Raw genomic sequence first — 17,955 nt, 5'->3', positions numbered from 1 at the left:
AAATAATTCCTGTGCAAAATATTCAACAACAATAATGCATACTGATTCTAAATTAGTTTTGACATAAACTTAACATTCATAGTGTTTTTCTTAAATGCCACAATTAAGTAGTTGGTAGCTATTGTAAACATGTCTTCTAAAACACCCATCTAACATTCTGCCACAAAAACATTTAAATGTAACACAACATAAGAACAACAGCTTTTAATAATCCAAAAGACAAAATGTGATTTCCCGATTTAGAAAATTTTCAACGATTCGATTTTTAAAATGACGATGTATCGAATTGATTTTATTTATTGCCCAGCCCTAGTGTGCGCCCACAGCAGGGTCCATTAAAGCGTCCAGTAAACCGAGAAACAGTGTGTAAGTGTGAAGGGCCGCTAGACGTTTGTGTTTGTCCGCGGGCAACAGTTTATGTTATGGTAATGCTATCTGAGCTTGGCTCAGCGGCGTAAAAAGAGCACATGCACGTCAGCTGCTCACTTTAGCCAAAGACGTGCTGTCATGGAGTGACAGACTTTCAAATGCTCTCCGTCACACAAAAGATTATTACATGCTACCGGAGCACACAGTGAACAGATCTGTGACCATTAACTTCGAGAAAGATTGGCTGTTGTCAGCGCAAGATAAGTCTAAAAAATATATAAAAGGTCTAAAATGATCAACGGTATTACCGTTTACCCCGGTGAAATGTGGAGACTGTAAAATGGTGTCAAAATCTGAATACCGCCCAACCCTAATATATATATATATATATATATATATATATATATATATATATATATATATATATATATATATATATATATATATATATATATATATATATATATATATATATATATACATATACACACATTTCCATCATTAGAGTATGGAAAAGTATGGAATTTTGAAATCATACATTTTGTTGTGAAGGAATCAATGACAGAAGTAGCTGCTGAGTGAAATACCCTGCATTGGCTACAAGTCATTGTCCATTGAAGAACATGAAAACCCCAATCCAGACTTACTTCTTAGCACTGTGCTGTTATTTTTCGGCATCAATATTATATAGATCTATTCACTTTTATCTCCTTTTTTAGATGATGCACGGCTGTTTTGCTTCCTGCGGATTATGACAGGAGACGCAATGAGCAAACGAGCCAAGTTCACCCTCATCACTTGGATTGGGGACAATATCGGTGGGCTACAGCGTGCAAAGATCAGCACAGACAAAGCGCTGGTCAAAGAAATCGTGCAGGTCAGTGACTTAAGTGTCGAGAAAAAAGAGTAACAGAATTCTGGGTATAAAAACGTAACACACACGAAACAACACATCATTATTCTAATGTTATAATTATTCGATTATTCGACAGAATAAGCACATACCTGTTAACTTGTACTATGGATAATGTAAAACCAATTACACGGGTCTGCACTACAACAAACAAACAAACTAAAATTGCGTAAACAAAATAGTCAACATTTTCTTGCGCAGCTTTGAATGTAGAATCCAAATATCTAATAAGTTTGTCTCTATATGCACCGTTTTTTTTGTTTTGTAATTTGACATATTTTTTTAAAGCATAATAAAATAATAACAATAATAATTAAGGCTGGGTTTAAAAAATAATAATTATCATTATCAAATTGACTTTCCTTTTTGAGCCTGATATCGATTCATAAAACCATGAATCGATTGTTTTAATTTCTCTTTTTCCCATAAATTCATAAGAATTTTTTTTTTGTATTACTGTTTTCTTGAAATTTATTGTTCACGTGAATTTAAAGTATTTTCTTGCATTTATGAAAGGCCTCACTTATTGCACTTAACATCTCACAATTCAGAGTATTTTTAATTTATATTTACAATTATTGAATTAGAATTATGAAAATATTTTCATCTCATCCTTGCTGATGTCAATGTTTGTGTAACACTTAAGTGATTATAACATGCGTTACTTTTCTTAATAAACTAAATCATTTGACCAGTTACTGCCTCCGCAAAATTTAATTTGGAATTTAATGTTTGCGGAGTTTTTATCACGTCCATGATATTTACGAAGAACTGATGTTCCATAATTAATCAATATCTGCTTGAATTGAAGTGAATCGAATCGGAAAAAAATCTAAATCGAACTATACTCTTGTGAATTGAAATCAAATGGATTGAGGAAATTAGAATTGATACCCAGCCATCATAATAATAATAATAATAATAATACGTGATTGTTATTTTTTCAAAACAAAGCTGAAAAGAAATGTTCACATGCCCATAGCCGCAATTTAAACCAAAAATGCTCGCCCACTAAAATATGCCTTATGCCCAGTTTAAACTACACGATTTATATGTCGTTCACGATGGGTTGCTCTGTCAGATTACCAGATAAAGATGTCACACTACAAGTCTGACACCAATCAGATCCCACCTGATCGTTTGCATGCACCAGACAAAATCACAATCCCTTGGCACTGGTTCATTGGGGAGGCAGGACAAAATAAAGGCATGCAAAACAGACATGCAAAACCATATGAGTGACAAGTGCAAGCGCTGCAGGAACACCAATTGCGGGCACTCCAATAGCTAAATGAAAGTGAGTTTATTTCATGCCCTTAATGTCAACATTTAAGTATTAGGTATTTTCTTCTTTTTAAGTAAACCTAATAAAAACAAATTGTTGCCTTGAAAATAAGTAATATAGCCCATCCATCCATTATCTAAACCGCTTATCCTCACGAGTCGCGATTAAAAATAATAATAATCAAAATTAAGAATAAACCTGCATTTGCAGCAAAGAAAAAATATTTATGAATACCTAGGTCAATAATAAATTATTAAGGCTATAAGCATTCTTTTGTTTCTTTTGAACTCTCAAATGGGCTTCAGTGGCTGAGCACGGAAAGCCATACCAAGCTGACACACTTGGGGATCTGTCGCCCATTTAAGAGTTTGACAGCAAAAAAAAAAAGTTTGGATATGGTAAGTTTAGATAAATGCTCTTCAAAGGTCTATGAAGTAACATGTGGTGTGCCCCAAGGTTCAATTTTAGGTCCTTTATTATTTAATTTAATATGCTCCCTCTTGGAGGTGTCATTAGGAGACACAGAGTGAATTTCCATAGTTATGCTGATGCCACGCAGTTTTACATCTATGTTGCTACTGATGATACCAGTCCAATGGATGCTCTTTTTAACTGTATCCGTGACATCAAATCATGGATGGCAGAAAAATTTCTCCATCTTAACCAGGACAAGACTGCAGTTTTAATTATCGGTCCTGAGGCCTGGAGAGAGAAACTCTTAACTAAAATATGTGCAATGTCCCTACAGCCCTTACCTCAGGTCAAAAACTCTGAGCTCACTTTCATTCCACATATTAAAAATTTAACAAAAATAATTTTTTATCACTTGAAGATCTCTCGGGCCAACACAGAGACGCTAATGCAGGGGTAGGGAACCCTGGTCCCGCCTGTTTTCCATGTCTCCCTCCTCCAACACAGCTGACTCGTATTATCAGCTCATCAGCAAGCTCTGTAGAAGCCTGATAATGATCCTGTTCATCATATCAGCTGTGTTGGTGGAGGGAGACATGGAAAACAGGCGGGACCAGGGTTCCCTACCCCTGCATTAGTGTCTCTGTGTTGGCCCGAGAGATCTTCAAGTGATAAAAAATTATTTTTGTTAAATTTTTAAGACAGGCAGGACAGTGGCTTTCGAGGACCATGGTTCCGTACCCCTGCCCTAATGCATGTTTTTATTACTAACCGAATTGATTACTGCAATGCCCTGCTGTCCGATCTTCACTGCAGAATTGGGAAGCACGTGTCCTGACTAAGACTGGAAAACGAGAGTTTTTGATTTTAAGGTATTATTATTGGTTTATAAGTGTCTTAATGTTCTTGGGCCTTCATATCTTTCAGAACTCCTTTTACTTTATGAACTCTCGCGAGCCCTGAGATCCTCCCAACACCGGCCTTTTAATTATTCGCAGTCAGGATACACAGATACGGGGAGGCATCGTTCCAGTTTTACCATTTACCATCTTAGCTTTCTTTTCTTTTATGATAAATCAAATCTTACGTATTCTGTTTTTACATTTTTGGGTCCATTATTTGTTTTGAACATTTAGCATAGTATATTATTATTACTGTCTTCTTTTTATTATTTTAGTATTTTCTTATTTATAGTTTTAGCTCTGTCTTATCTTCTTAAAAAATATTACAGTCTGGCAATTTTACTCTTGTATTATTTCCTCAGAGGCAGCCCTCTGTAGCAGGAGCTGGGGTCGGGCCTGCGGCCGTGGCTTTTTGCCCTCTCCTAGCGCAGACGGCTCCTTGAGATCGCGTTTTCGTCAACAGGTTGCCCTGTGCTGAGCCTTAGGGACCTTCTATCAGCTGATTTGCTTTGTTTTGAATGTTTGTTTAGGCACTTTTTTGGGGGGTGGGTGGGTTGGTATTGTGGGGGGCGGTGGGCTGAGGATTTGTTTTTAAACTTAAAAATGTAAAGCACTTTGAATTGCATTTTTTGTATGAAAAGTGCTATATAATCAATATTGATTTACTGATAAACCTCAGAAAGTCTAGGATGCATATAGCAGTATAATATAACAGTATAAGCTTGTCCTTGAAAGCTCCTGATATATATATATATATATATATATATATATATATATATATATATATATATATATATATATATATAAAATAGTAGTGCGCAGTGTTCTCTTTAACTCATTCACTCCCAGCCGGTTGTTTTACTGGATTTTGACTGATTTGGCAAGGCCCACAGAATATTGTGTTCTATGGCTATAAAAACATGTAACCTACCAAAAGAAAGATTAGAGTCTTGTCTTTCATCAGGAAAAACTTATATATCTATCTTTTTCAGTTTTGCAGCAATTAACTTTAGAACATAGGTGTCAAACTCCGGTCCTGGAGGGCCGTAGTCCTGCAGGTTTTGGTGGTTTCCCCTCTTCCAACACAAGTTGATTCCAATCAGCAGGATTGTTATCAGGCTTATGCAGAGCTTGCTGATGAGCTGATATATCAGCTGTGTTGGAGAACGGAAACATCCAAAACCTGCAGGACAGCGGCCCTCCAGGACCGGAGTTTGACACCTATGCTTTAGAATATAGCTAAGTTTCATCATTATTCACAAATCTGTTTTTTACCATTTTACCATTGCTTCAACCGTTCTGTGCAGTTGAGATGCTGCATCAAAGCCTTCTGAATGCTCTAGCATTAAAAAAAAAAACATTTAAAACAATTATAAATTTGTCTTTGGGACACTTAAAACATTTAAAAAAAGAACGTATTTATACGATTTTGGGAGAAAATAAGTTAAGCTGCATGGCTGGGCCAGTGCGCTGCCTAGTACCCTCCCAAAACGGCTTTGTTTGTCAGTGTCTTTTTACTTTAAAATGTTGTCATTGTATGTTCTCGTACTAATTTTGGTTGGCTACATTTTTTTTATTTGCTTATGAATTACTTTAGCTGTTTTGTTTGTGAATGCTTTTAGATATACTTTTCATTGTGTGAACTTGAAGCACATTGAGTTGCCTTGTGTATGAAATGTGCTATATAAACACAACTGTATTTTGGCTAACCTCCTTGCTACAGCCCAAATTTTTAGCTCTTTATGTGCTATATACTGTAAACACAACTGTATTTATGCTAACCTCCCTGCCACAGCCAACATTTTTAGCTCTGTATCCATTTCTGCAGAACTTTGCCAAGGAGTTCATGTTTAGCGATCCGAAAGAAGTGGATGAGGACTACCTTCGTACAGAGCTGAAGAAGGCAGGTGGTGCCAACTATGATGCCCAAGCCGAGTAGAGAAGTGCTACAGTTCAAGAGGAAGGACTGGTTTTGAGAGGAATATATGGGATTGAAGGCAAACAACAATGACAAAAGCACATATACAAATAATATACAAAGAACACACAATTTACCTTTTAATTTTAGTCCAACAAAAGAAGGACTCAAAAGAGTACAGGGACATCCCCGCAAAAAAATTACTATATGGACCAGATGTAACATGTAAATCCAGTTAAAGAGTACAAAGCACCGTTCTTTCTGCACTAATCGCTTATTTATTTATTTATTTTTCAGTTTACCAAGCCATGAAAACACTTACTACTTTTTACATAGTTGAGTAATTTGTGTAGTGTAAGTTTGGTTTTGAAGACTGTAAAGCGCCTCCAAAATGCTATTCATGCATAGTCAGAACATCTGGGTTTGACTGTCGGGTAAAAAAATCTGCGTATGGAGTTTTCACGTCTCCCCTTGCTTGCTTAGGTTTTCTCCTGGTACTGTGGCTTCCTCCTACATTCCAAAAATATGTAGGTTCAGAAATTGAAGATTAACGACTCGTGACCTGAATGAGGCCAAGTGTAGAAACTACATGGGTTACATTACTCATGTTAGCATAGCTTAGCATAGCAATTACAAACATGGAAACAACTAGTCTAAGCTGTGTCTAATAGCAAAGTTAATATCCTAAATCTTTAAATTACTTTTAGTCTATAGAAAGTAACTTACAATATCTACAAATGTCTCAAATATAAAATACGGTTCAGTTAATACCATGCAATTAAAACATTTTTTTTTATTTTTTTTACAAAAGACATGTACAATGAGCAGTCATGCTCATTGTTTCACTTTGTTTACAGTTTATGCGCACCATTCAATAATATGTGAGGATGGTGAAACCATGGCCCACGGCGACTGCATTCCGTAGTTTTAGCTCAAACTGAGCGCATCACGCTCATACACTAGAGACTATTTGCGGTGTGGATTCGATCTCCGGAGTGGGCGCCGTCAGTTACACACGTACCTACATGATCTAGTCTCGTCTTAGTAGCTAGGCTGGTAGTTGAGTTAAAAAGTTAAAACTAACCTTGCCAGCAAGCTGAATTACCCTAACCCTCGCGGTATTTGTTCACAAACACCACGAGAATCCATCTTGTACTGCTCCCGCTTATCCGTTAGCAACCGACCTTTTTTAGGTCGGACTAATCAGGCGTTGTTGAGAGCGGGACATGAAGCTATGACGATATCAGGAAGCCCGAAACCGTTACTTGGAACGAACCAAACATGGCGACGCTGGTGGACAAGTGCATGGACGCTGCAATTAATTCTGTTCTTGCGGAATTACTCGGTTTACATTTTTAAGAAGAATAGTGAGAGGCGCTTTGTGCATTTTTAGGTGGTAAAGATGTTCTTGTTTCTTTTTTTTTCCTACGACGGTGACGACATTCACATTCGTTGCCGTGATTGGTCAAAATAAAACAAGTTGGCACATTGTCCAATCAGCTCGTAGTATTCTACAGAATGTCCCGCCTTTCCCGAGCAAATTACAGTGGAGCGGTCCCAAATTGATATTGTGGAGAACTCACTTGAGTGAATCACAATTATCAATCTGACTATTGCCAGGTTAAGTTAAAACACAAGAATGGAGACGTACTTTAAGATTCGGCCTGAAACAGTATTGAGATCTAATAGTGACCGTTTTTCACCATTTTTGTTCATTGTTCACTATATATTGTTTTACAACTTTATTTATACTTTATATTTGTCTCATGACAAGCTCATTTCACATTAATTCAGGCTGCTTATGTTACCAGCAATAACGACAAACTGCTCAAGTCAATCAAGTCATGCTAATTTTATTGTAAGTAAAAATGACAGATTTTTCTTACATGACATTGTATCTTAAACAGGACTTTTTATGGAGTACTTAAAAAAAGTGGAATTTTAGAGTATACCCACCCACTTCTCCAAGGACCACTACACTACTGCCTATAAGACTGAAAGAGATTCATATTGGATGGGGAGATTTGAATGTGTTAATCACAAAATGTAAACTCATCACTGTTATTTGAAGCAGGTTCGGAAATGCGCTCTAAAGTCTGTGCACTACACTGAGGGCCAAATTCAGCTACGAACGCCCTGCGTCCACTGACAGCGCCAAAAATTGCTCCACATATGCACAGGCAGCTTGCTCCCTGTTAACGTCCCATTCATTAAGGATATTCCTCTAATGATATACCGGCGCAAACACGCCCACAAAGTTTGACAGCTGGGAGCAAATTTGTGCCTGATTTAACACACATGGCAATGGATTTGCGCCAAGAACACGGCAGTATAGTAACAGTTATGAAATTATCAGAAAGCGACATGTCTTTATACTTCCATATATTCAATTACACAGATAATATTTGACACAGTTTTTTCATACTTGGCATCATGTTGAACTCTGTTGGCTGTCTCAATTAAGCATGCAAGCAGTGCATGATCCTTGTAGAACTGATGCAGCAGCCAATCAGATTACAGCCCGCCCTCCCCTCCCTGGCTGAGTGACAGACCATGTAGAGCTTTGAATTTGGCCACAAGTTATTGGCCTATATAATTCCAAACATGTTCTGTCATACATAGATTTATTGGGCTACATAGCTCTAAGGGAAATTGCATAAAAAAAATAAAAAAAAGTCACTCTTGTATAAATTCATTGTTTAACAAACAACAATAATAGGTATTATTACATAATGCACCATGTTGTTACATTTCCTAGAAAATTACAAATTACAAAATGCGGCTCAACAAGGTACAAAAGCATTTTCCTCATTTAGCGCCATTAAGTTGTAGTGAGCAGAGAGGACAACGACATCATGAGGACTTCATTCATTCATTCATGAATTTCCCCATCTGCACGTGCTTAGTGGATTACATGCTCCCGGATTGCTCCATTTATACCGGTTAGCGCCACGCAAAAGCTACACAAATCTTTAGTGGATCTGGCCCTGAGAGTGTATATGTTCGGAGAGGCAAAGTGCGCTGTTCCCATTGGTTTCCAAACGCACCAGTGTGTTGTGTTAGCAAGGCTACTACTTACTTACTTACTTACTACTCTAACGTCAACATTCGCAGTCGCAGCGCCTCGTTGCCGTTGCGCTTTGAATTTCCTAACAGCGAGTCGCGCACCGAATTTCCAAACTGTCTGTTGTGAACCAGTGTATGCTCAGAGCATGTTTCTGGACACATCTACACAACTTGACATTTAATTGGCCTAATTAGAAGTGATGACAGCCAGTCTTCCCTCCCAGCAGCTAGCACATGGTTGGTTATTTTAATGTACTATGCATTGTCAGCTGAACTTTATTCTCATCTCAGCTTGGTTGCAGTTGTCCAGGATGAAGTTAACACACATCAAGACTTCAGCACTGTTATCTCAAAATAACTAGACAAAATTCTGTGAAAACAAATTTGCTGTGTAACATGGAAGCCTTTTGAGCATGTTTGACATGTTGAGTCTGCTTCTTGTTATGGTACAGTGTTGATTCGCAAAAGCTTTTATAATAGTATTTTTGCAGATGATTGTCTTCTCATCTCTCGTCTGATGTGTGTGCCTCATACCACGCAGCACAAATAAGCACCTTTCTCATTCTAACAGTTTGGGCAGTCTCGATAATTGTTTCTTCTAAATTTTGGCTACTGTTTTGTATTTTGTTTTTAATTAATACAAATAATCAACGGTAATTTAGAAGATTATCTTTTTATAGTTTAATACAGAAATACAATTATACATTTCATTTAACTGCAGCTTTTGTTTTGATCTAACGTTCCATTAAAGAATAAATCAACACTTAATCAACTTTTTTTTGCTGATAAACTGTATAAACTGGTGTCTACAAATGCTGTCTACATGTCCTGGTCATTATTTTTTACATTTTAGTACATGTTTGTTTAAAGCTTGAATTTGGGGCAAAAAACGTGTGTTTTGATGCCATCTTAAGGTTAAACACTGAGATAAACACAATTTGTCTGTTTGTCCTCTCATTACAAGACACAATACATATTACGTCACTTGTTCTGCATGACGTAGTCGCCCCCGCCACCCACTGGCTCATTCTCGTACACGTAAATAGCTTCGTGAGTTGCTGCTGTCAATCACAGCCAGACCATGCCCATCCCTCTCCCCATTCGCAACCCAACGGTCCGGTCCCCCAGGCAACACCCCCTTTGAGCGCCGATTTCAAATCTTAGTGAGGGGTGGAACAACAGTCTGACTTCCTGTTGAGTAATCCTTTTAAAAAAATTGTTAAACTGTTTTTTTTTTTTGTTTGTTTGTTTTCCCCTGAGGTCTTCTAGAATCAGAGGTTTAGGGGTGCTACAAAGAGGGGGGGGGGGGGGGGGTTGTACTTCCCGTTCCAAAAATTGCATGGGAAGTCAGCGAGCAAACCAAATCTAATAAAATATATGAAAAGGAAAACTGTAATGAGTAAAATATAAACATATCCCTAACCATAAATCTTTGGGGAAGAGTACTCTTTTGGATACAACAGCTCCTCAACATACGCATTGACAGTATACATGTGTCTGAAGTAAACCAACCCCCCACAGGTTACAGTGAGTATAAAAATGGACCTTGGACTTGTTTTTGGACTTTTCTTTGAAATGAAACGTACAACATGTTATTGTTGCTTCTGTGAACCCTGATTACCTGCCTGCTAGACCTCCACCTGTGGACCACTTGCCACGCTTCAGTTGCCTGCACCTGGACTCCACTTAAATTCCAACCATACTGAGCCTTTCAATAAACTATTTGCACGCTACCTGCCTTTTTCCCCGTTTCTGTACTTAGGTCCTCTTCCCTCAACCACAAACCCTGATGGCACAATCTGGCCATTAATTAACATGGACCCAGAGGTGGCAAATCCTGGTCCAGAAAGTAAAAACTTTGCCACAGTTTGGCTTTAGCCTCAGGTGCTAGTTATCTAGCTCCCTAGCGAGCATTCATGGTGCTTGTTTACCTGCTAGGGAGCTAGTATCTAGATAGATAGATAGCATCAGGGACGAAGGCCAAACTGTGGCAGGACTTTTACTTTCTGGACCTGGATTTGCTACCTCTGCATGGACCCATCAGAAACCAACCCTATTTGCCAAGCTCTTGCTGGACATAGTGTGCTATGCCCAGGAACATCAGCTGGTAAGACACGTCACAACTCAGTTTGACAGCTTCTGGGGAAGACGGCAGTCGTCGCCGAAACTAGTCAAGGTAAAGCACAACCTTTTTTTGTCTTAAAAAATAAAAACCACAGGACGACAGAGAGTATGGCTCAGCACCAAAAATCTGCCACTCAGGGTCGAATCCAGGAAATTGTCCCCCCGCTTCGTCGGTCCTTTTGAGGTTGTGGCATTTGCCGTGCACCTCAAGCTACCGGCCAGTCAGTGTGTCCACCCAACCTTCCATGTCTCTCAGATTAAGCCTGTGTCTTCGAGTCTGATGTCCCCCCCCCCCCCTGTGCCAACCCCTCCTCCTCCACTGTTGCTCGGCGGGCATCCCGCTTACGATGTGAGCCGGCTCCTGGATGTGCGTCGCCGTGGCCTCCAGTACTTTATTGACTGGGATGGTTATGGCCGAAGGAGCAGTGTTGGATCCCTAACATGTCCTGTCCTGGACAGGACATGGTTCAGGACTTTCATCGCGCCCTCCCTGGTGGTGCCCGTTGGAGGGGGCATCCTGTTAAGGCTGCTGCCTCTGCACCCTGAGGTGTGTATGTGTGTGTGCTCGGAAGCTTTGCAGATTCGGTGTGTTTGAGTTGTCAGCAGCTGAGTCTCATCTCCCTAATTACGGCTGCTCCTACTTAAGACGCTATGGGACACCAACTACTTGCCAGATTGTCTACGCTCGTTGTAGAGTTAGTAGTGACCTAGCCGTTTGCTTCGCTGAGATCAACACGAATACATAAACTTAGTCTACCTGCTTTCCGCTCATAGATCGCCCTTTGCTGTTGCTTCTGCGAATTCTGATTACTTGCCAGGATGCCTGCTAGACCTCCACCTGTGGACCACTTGCCACGCTGCCTGCACCTTGACTCAACTTCAATGCCAACCATACTCAGCCTTCCAATAAATTATTTGCACGCTATCTGCGTTTTCCCCTGTTTCTGCACTTGAGTCCTCTTCCCGCAACCACAAACCCTGACCAAAACATATTAACACACATTAACTTAATACAGAATGTTTGTTTTCTGACTTTATACTGCTTGTCTTTCCCTGCTCTCTGTGTCTGGCACTCTATGTACCATTAATCATCCAACCATCCTTTAGGAGCCAACTAAAGGGTAGATAAACCAATAGCCAATGTATTTTTATCTAAGGAGGCAAACTGATACATTGATCCAACTTAGGCTACGTCATTCTAACTTAGGCAGGTTACATAATTTTATGGGGACTGTATGCACGCAGCACTTTGACATTCGATGTCATAAGGCACCCATCCTTCCGGTACGGTGAGACTTCAGTGGAGTGCACTGTTGATGTGATGTAAAACTCTAAGCCTAAGCCCTCAGCCCACTCAAAAAGAACAGGGGCCGCTCCTTGCTTTAACACTACGTCTATCACATTTTTAAAACTACTAATTAGATCTCCCAGAGCCGTAATTTTGACATCATTGCTTAAAATGATTATTCCACTGAAATACAAGCCATTTGAGTAGCTAGTAAAACTATTTTATTACTTCTTCTTTTTTTTGTACGTAAATTATGTATTGTAGCTCCTCTCCTTGGACTACTGGAGTCCACACAGTACCCCCCACCACTACCACACACACCCACACAGGCGTTATGGGAGAGGTGTTGTATCTTCAGATGGAACCTGCCAGCTAACTGTTAATAACTTGTTAATTTTTTTAATGATACATTATTAGATATGAATGATTTATTAGTACATTAACGTGACAGAATTAATAGGGAGTAGGACTAGATAAACTATTGCACTTCTTCCTACTTCTTATGAACATGTAAATTACGACATTATTGATTAATTATTTTCTTTCTTAAATTTTTTATTCTAACTTCAATTTAGATTTTACATTTTGTAATGTATTTATACGTTCTGTAAACCAAACAACAACAACAACTCTGCCTCGCTGAAAGGTTTCTATGGTAAACCGACAGCGCCATCAGCGGTGCAAGAATGACTCATAAATATTTTCATGTTTTTTAAAACAATAAAATGGCAGCATAGGAATAATGTACATACAAGCACATGAAAAGTCAAAAGGCAGAACCATCGATAATCTAAGTAAACAAAGTAACAATAACAACACATCAAAGCTTGAGAAGCTACAGCTCTGGTTCTGTTAGAAAATGGCGCCCTTGTGTGGTCGACGCGTAAAAAACATCAGCAGGAAGAAAATACCAAGAATACACTTTGGTACTGTCTCTACAGAGTTATCCCTGTGACTGTTAACCTACTATCTCCCCGAGTCAGCATAAAAATAAAAATAAAGGCATAGTTAGAACCTGTCCATCTGGACACACAGCAGTGATCGCTCAATGCACTGTCGTCTCTCCTCTTCTTTGGTGCCTTGACAAATGCACGCAACCACACTCAAGAAAAACAGTGATGAAAAATTACTCCAAAATGCTGACAACTGGTCGAGGTTCTTTGAAGTAAAACCAAAAAAAAACTGTCTCAATAACTTGTCATGTGCCCTTAAGCATCAATTGCAGTTTGTCAACGGCGTCTCATGCTGTTCACAAGTCGACTCATTGACTGCTGAGGCATGGCATCCACAGGTCATTGAACTTCTGGGGTGCAGAGTTTTGAGCCTCTACACAGCGACTCAGCTGATTCCACAGGTTTTCAACAGGATTCAAGTCGGGAGAAAGTGCAGGCCATCTCATTTGCGGTACAACAGTCTCCAACACCCGTTCCCTGATGATGCCAGCTCGATGAACTGGAGCATTGTTGTTTGTGAATTTTGCCGTTACGCTTATCGTTAGAGAGCAGCACATTGTGCAAAAAGTACTGAAACATTTAACAGTTAGACATGTGCATTCAAAAGCTTAGAGAAGGTCACATTAAGTTCACCTGTAAAGGTTTGAATGCATTTTCGGCTCGTCCTGTTATTTCACCAAATATCCCAAACCTTTTGTGAGTAGTGTATCTCGTTGCAACATGCTACCTGAAACCAATGCTGAAGGAGGAAATGTAATGAAAAGCAACTAAATAATAACATTAAAATGTTATCATCAATCATTAAAACAGACACACAATGTAAAGCGTTGTTCTTTTTATTGTGAAAATCTGAATTTGGCCCGGAAGAAGTTGCGCTTTGTCTCTTTGAATAGTGGCTGCGCATGTGCAAATGATCGAGCGAAAGTAGAACAATAAATACATTTTAAATCGTATTTTCATAAAGGCCATATTAAATTTTATGTGAAACTCGCCTCACAAGGCATGGTGAACGCTGATGAAATTGCCAAGTTGTGCTATAAGCGTTTCAACGAGCTGCCACGAAGAGGAAAGCCGGAGCCAGGCAGAGAATGGACCTCACTAGCCGCTGTGGTGAAAATCACCCGATGTGCTAAATCGGATAGAGGTTTGTGTGCGCGTGTGCTTGTGATGTGCGTGTACATTGGTTTGAATGTACCGAGGTGAAGTTAGTTTTATGTTGGATATTTGATATTCGACAGCGGCGACGGGGAAGCCACCTCTATGGTACGCTCCGGGCTCCAGCCTCCAAGAGTGTATTGCTACAGCCTCGATTTCTTAAGCAAGCTCGATAGCGGAAGCTCGGAGGAATTTCAAAATAAAAGTAAGCGGAAGTGGGATATGTTTAGAATAGTATAGTATAGAATAGAAGGTCAGTTAACTTTTTGATCTAAGTCAATGTGAGTGTAACAAAATAACTTTAAAATAACTACTGTATAGGCGATATTTAAAATTGTTTAAATACACAAAGGTATAGGTATGAATAAGATATAATCATGCATAAGCCCATTGCATGAAGATTTGATAAAATTACTTTTTTGCCGCATAAGTGAACATCATGCATTATTCCCTTAGGCCAGTCATCTTACAATCAGCTGTAAACTACAGCACATCGTTGGTTTGGAATTTGGGCAAAAGACAGTTACTTTAGCCTAAATATTTACCACCCCCACCGCCAAAATCGTGACCATTTTGACTACATTTACTGATGCCTACAACATGTAATGTCCACAGAACCTGTGACTTTTGCCATATGGGCGGTGCACAAAAAGTGCACAAGGAATAGTCATGGGGCGGCATGAGCCCGTGGCCTTGGTGGTACCCTTGGTGACTATGTCCAAATGTCCTTGAGCAATACACTGAACCCTGATTTGCTCCCAGTGGACCTGGCAGCAACCTGTGTGGCAGTAGCCGACCATTGGTGTGTGAATGGGTGAATGTGAGGCTTTAAAAAAAGCACTCATTTAGCATATAAAACACTTAATTGAACCATAATCCCCCTCCCACACACACAAACACACTACAGTCTTCTAAAAAAAAACTTCTAAAGCGAGCGCTCTTCTAAATTTCTCTCTCCATTCCCTCAGTCTTTCCATGTTCTCTTCGGACATTCCCCTTTAGTTTCAAGTTGCTCACACTGGACGGTCTGGTTACTGCCAATGACAGAGAAATTATTTATGAATCATACATTAATAGTTCTAACATAGCCCCCCAAAATAATAAGAATTGTTTAGTGTTATTAACCAGTCATATTGTTGTTCCTTTCGGTAAATGTCCTCTGCTTCACTAATGGGCACGCTGTTGACCCCAGCAATGGCGCGTATTCTTGCCTGTGAAATTCAGAGTGATTTACAGTCATAATTAATGTAGGCCTATTGACTATTGCATAAATACATTATGTGTTTACTAATACATTCAACCCTAAATGTAATGGCCATTTGCCAATACTATGTTTTATTTCCCCCATTCAAAGCTTCCAGATTACCAGTTTCACTTTGGAGAAAAAAACAAGATATTTTGATTAGGGCTGGGTATCGATTCAAATTTACTCAATCGATTCTATTTAGATTCACAAGCGTTCAGTTCGATTCGATTATGAATTTATTTATTTTTTATTCGATTTACTAAATTGAATCCAATATTTATTAATTATGGAACATCAATTCTTCTTTTAAATAACTTCTTCCTCCGTTTTTTGCTGATTCCTAAAGATCTGTTCAAATATTTTTGCAGAACCTGCACAAAAAAAAAGCTTGCATGTTCCCCTAGGGACTTAACTTTAGATTTAACTTACTTGAATAAATAATCTTGTCTTATCTGTATCTCTTTTTAGTCTTATCTTTTGTACATTTACAGATATGTTACACCCACTATTGATTTAATCATCTCATGTAATCTTTATTTTTCAGTTGAAAAAGAAGTTGTTTCCCTTGGAACTGGGACAAAGTGTATTGGACAGAATGCCATGAGTCCCAAAGGTGTGTAGGATGGTTTTTGTTTCTTCTTTTTTCTTGTGTTTTGCTTAAAGCCAGCCTCTAGGGGCATAAGCCTGTATGCACTCTATTTAATAATAAACATAATAAAGTACCACTGATTGTCACACCCACCTAAGTGCTCATGATGGCCCCAAAGTAAATGGTGAGGGTTGGTTCAGCATGGGCATCTGGCATAAAACACAAGAGACTTCTCTAGCGATCATCATTTCATGCTTGTGGTGACCCAGTTGGAAATGGCCCGCAATCAAAACAAGTTTGACACCCCTGCTTTCTGGTATTATGTGTTAGATAACAATTGCAATGAGTTCTGGTATTTTGCTGGTTGTGGTCAAAAAGTAGCTAAGGTGTCGTTTAAATATATGCTGTAGTTCTGTCTTTAAATCATTTTTCCTGTGATAGTTTGTTTCTACTCTGGTTAGGTGATGTGCTCAATGACAGCCATGCAGAAGTCATTGCCAGAAGAGGGTGTCTCAGGTGCGTACTATACACACAGTGTGTGTTTCAGATATTAAGATTAGGACATTTTAGGTGTCAAATGCACAACTGCACAAGTTACTGTAGAAATTGTGTTCTCAAAGGTTAAAGTACTGTCTATCATCTTAGTTTTTTCCACGTCTTTTTATTGGGATTTTGCAATATATGTACTTTACATACATTCAACACATATACGATAGCAGCACTTACAGTGCCTTGCAAAGTATAAGCCCCCTCCTTGAATCCTTTGACATTTTGCCACATTTCAAACAAAGTTGTAACTTTGGATTTTTGGGGTGAAGAATCAACACCAAGTGGGACACAATCGTTAAATGGAATGGAATTTATACAATATATTACCCTTTTTTTTTTTTCAAAATAGAAAACTGAAAAGTAGGGTGTACTCTAAATTTTTCTGGTAAAAAATAACCCGGGAACAAGATCCCGGATACAAGTGGCCGAAATGAGTTTCCTCTGCAGGGTAGCCGGGCTCTCCCTTAGAGATAGGGTGAGAAGCTCGGTCATCCGGGAGGGACTCAGCGTCGAGCCGCTACTCCTCCACGTTGAGAGGAACCAGTTGAGGTGGCTCGGGCATCTGGTTCGGATGCCTTCTGGACGCCTCCCTGGGGAGGTGTTCCGGGCATGTCCTACCGGCGGGAGGCACCGGGGACGACCCAGGACACGCTGGAGAGACTACGTCTCTCGGCTGGCCTGGGAACGCCTTGGGATCCCGTCGGAGGAGCTGGCTGAAGTGGCTGGGGAGAGGGAAGTCTGGGCTTCCCTGCTAAAGCTGCTACCCCCGCGACCCGACCCCGGATAAGCGGAATTGAAGACGGAACGGAAAAATAACCCAATTATGGGTAAAAAAATGGACCGATTCTTTACTCGGCTCAATTTTACCCAATGTTGGTTCAAAACTTGGGTCATTTTGTATAAAACAATCCAGAAAGTTGGTTCCGATCCTTTATGGCTCAGTCCATTATGATCATCCAATGTGATAAATAGAGTACACCTGTGTCTAATCTAGTCTCGGTATAAATGCACCTGCTCTGTGATGGTTGCAGAGGTCTGTTAAAAGAATATTGAGGATCAAACAGCATCATTAAGACCAATGAACACACCAGGCAGGTCATTGATAAAGTTGCGGAAAAGCAGCTTTGAACATCTTGCAGAGCACTGTTCAATCAATCATCCATCCATCCATCCACTCATACATTCAT

At 39.4% G+C, this 17,955-nt stretch overlaps 2 protein-coding genes across 8 annotated transcripts in view; both read left to right on the top strand.

Moving 5' to 3' along the window:
• The window catches only part of cotl1 (coactosin-like F-actin binding protein 1), a 22,474-nt gene extending 12,788 nt beyond the window's left edge, over positions 1–9,686 (top strand). For both annotated transcript variants that reach the window (XM_086074356.1, XM_086074355.1), the window contains exons 4-5: positions 1,089–1,246; positions 5,709–9,686. In XM_086074356.1, the coding sequence (XP_085930482.1) occupies positions 1,089–1,246; positions 5,709–5,819 (269 nt within the window). In that variant the 3' untranslated portion in view covers positions 5,820–9,686. The remainder of the gene's footprint in view (positions 1–1,088; positions 1,247–5,708) is intronic.
• Positions 9,687–14,110: 4,424 nt separating this feature from the next.
• adat1 (adenosine deaminase tRNA specific 1) overlaps positions 14,111–17,955 on the top strand; it is a 33,811-nt gene continuing 29,966 nt past the window's right edge. The window contains exons 1-4 of one of the 6 annotated variants that reach the window (XM_086074045.1): positions 14,230–14,373; positions 14,468–14,589; positions 16,175–16,243; positions 16,681–16,735. In XM_086074045.1, the coding sequence (XP_085930171.1) occupies positions 14,490–14,589; positions 16,175–16,243; positions 16,681–16,735 (224 nt within the window). In that variant the 5' untranslated portion in view covers positions 14,230–14,373; positions 14,468–14,489. Of the gene's footprint in view, positions 14,374–14,467; positions 14,590–16,174; positions 16,244–16,660; positions 16,736–17,955 lie in introns of those variants that run through there. The other 5 variants (XM_086074044.1, XM_086074048.1, XM_086074049.1 and 2 more) reach the window with 5 other exon arrangements.

Source organism: Leptonotus elevatus, chromosome 4, assembly GCF_054856555.1.
Source record: "Leptonotus elevatus isolate MCC_2025b chromosome 4, RoL_Lele_1.0, whole genome shotgun sequence".
NCBI classification, from domain to species: Eukaryota; Metazoa; Chordata; class Actinopteri; order Syngnathiformes; family Syngnathidae; genus Leptonotus; species Leptonotus elevatus.
Note: the sequence above shows the minus strand (reverse complement) of the source record. Positions and strands in the feature narration are given on the sequence as shown.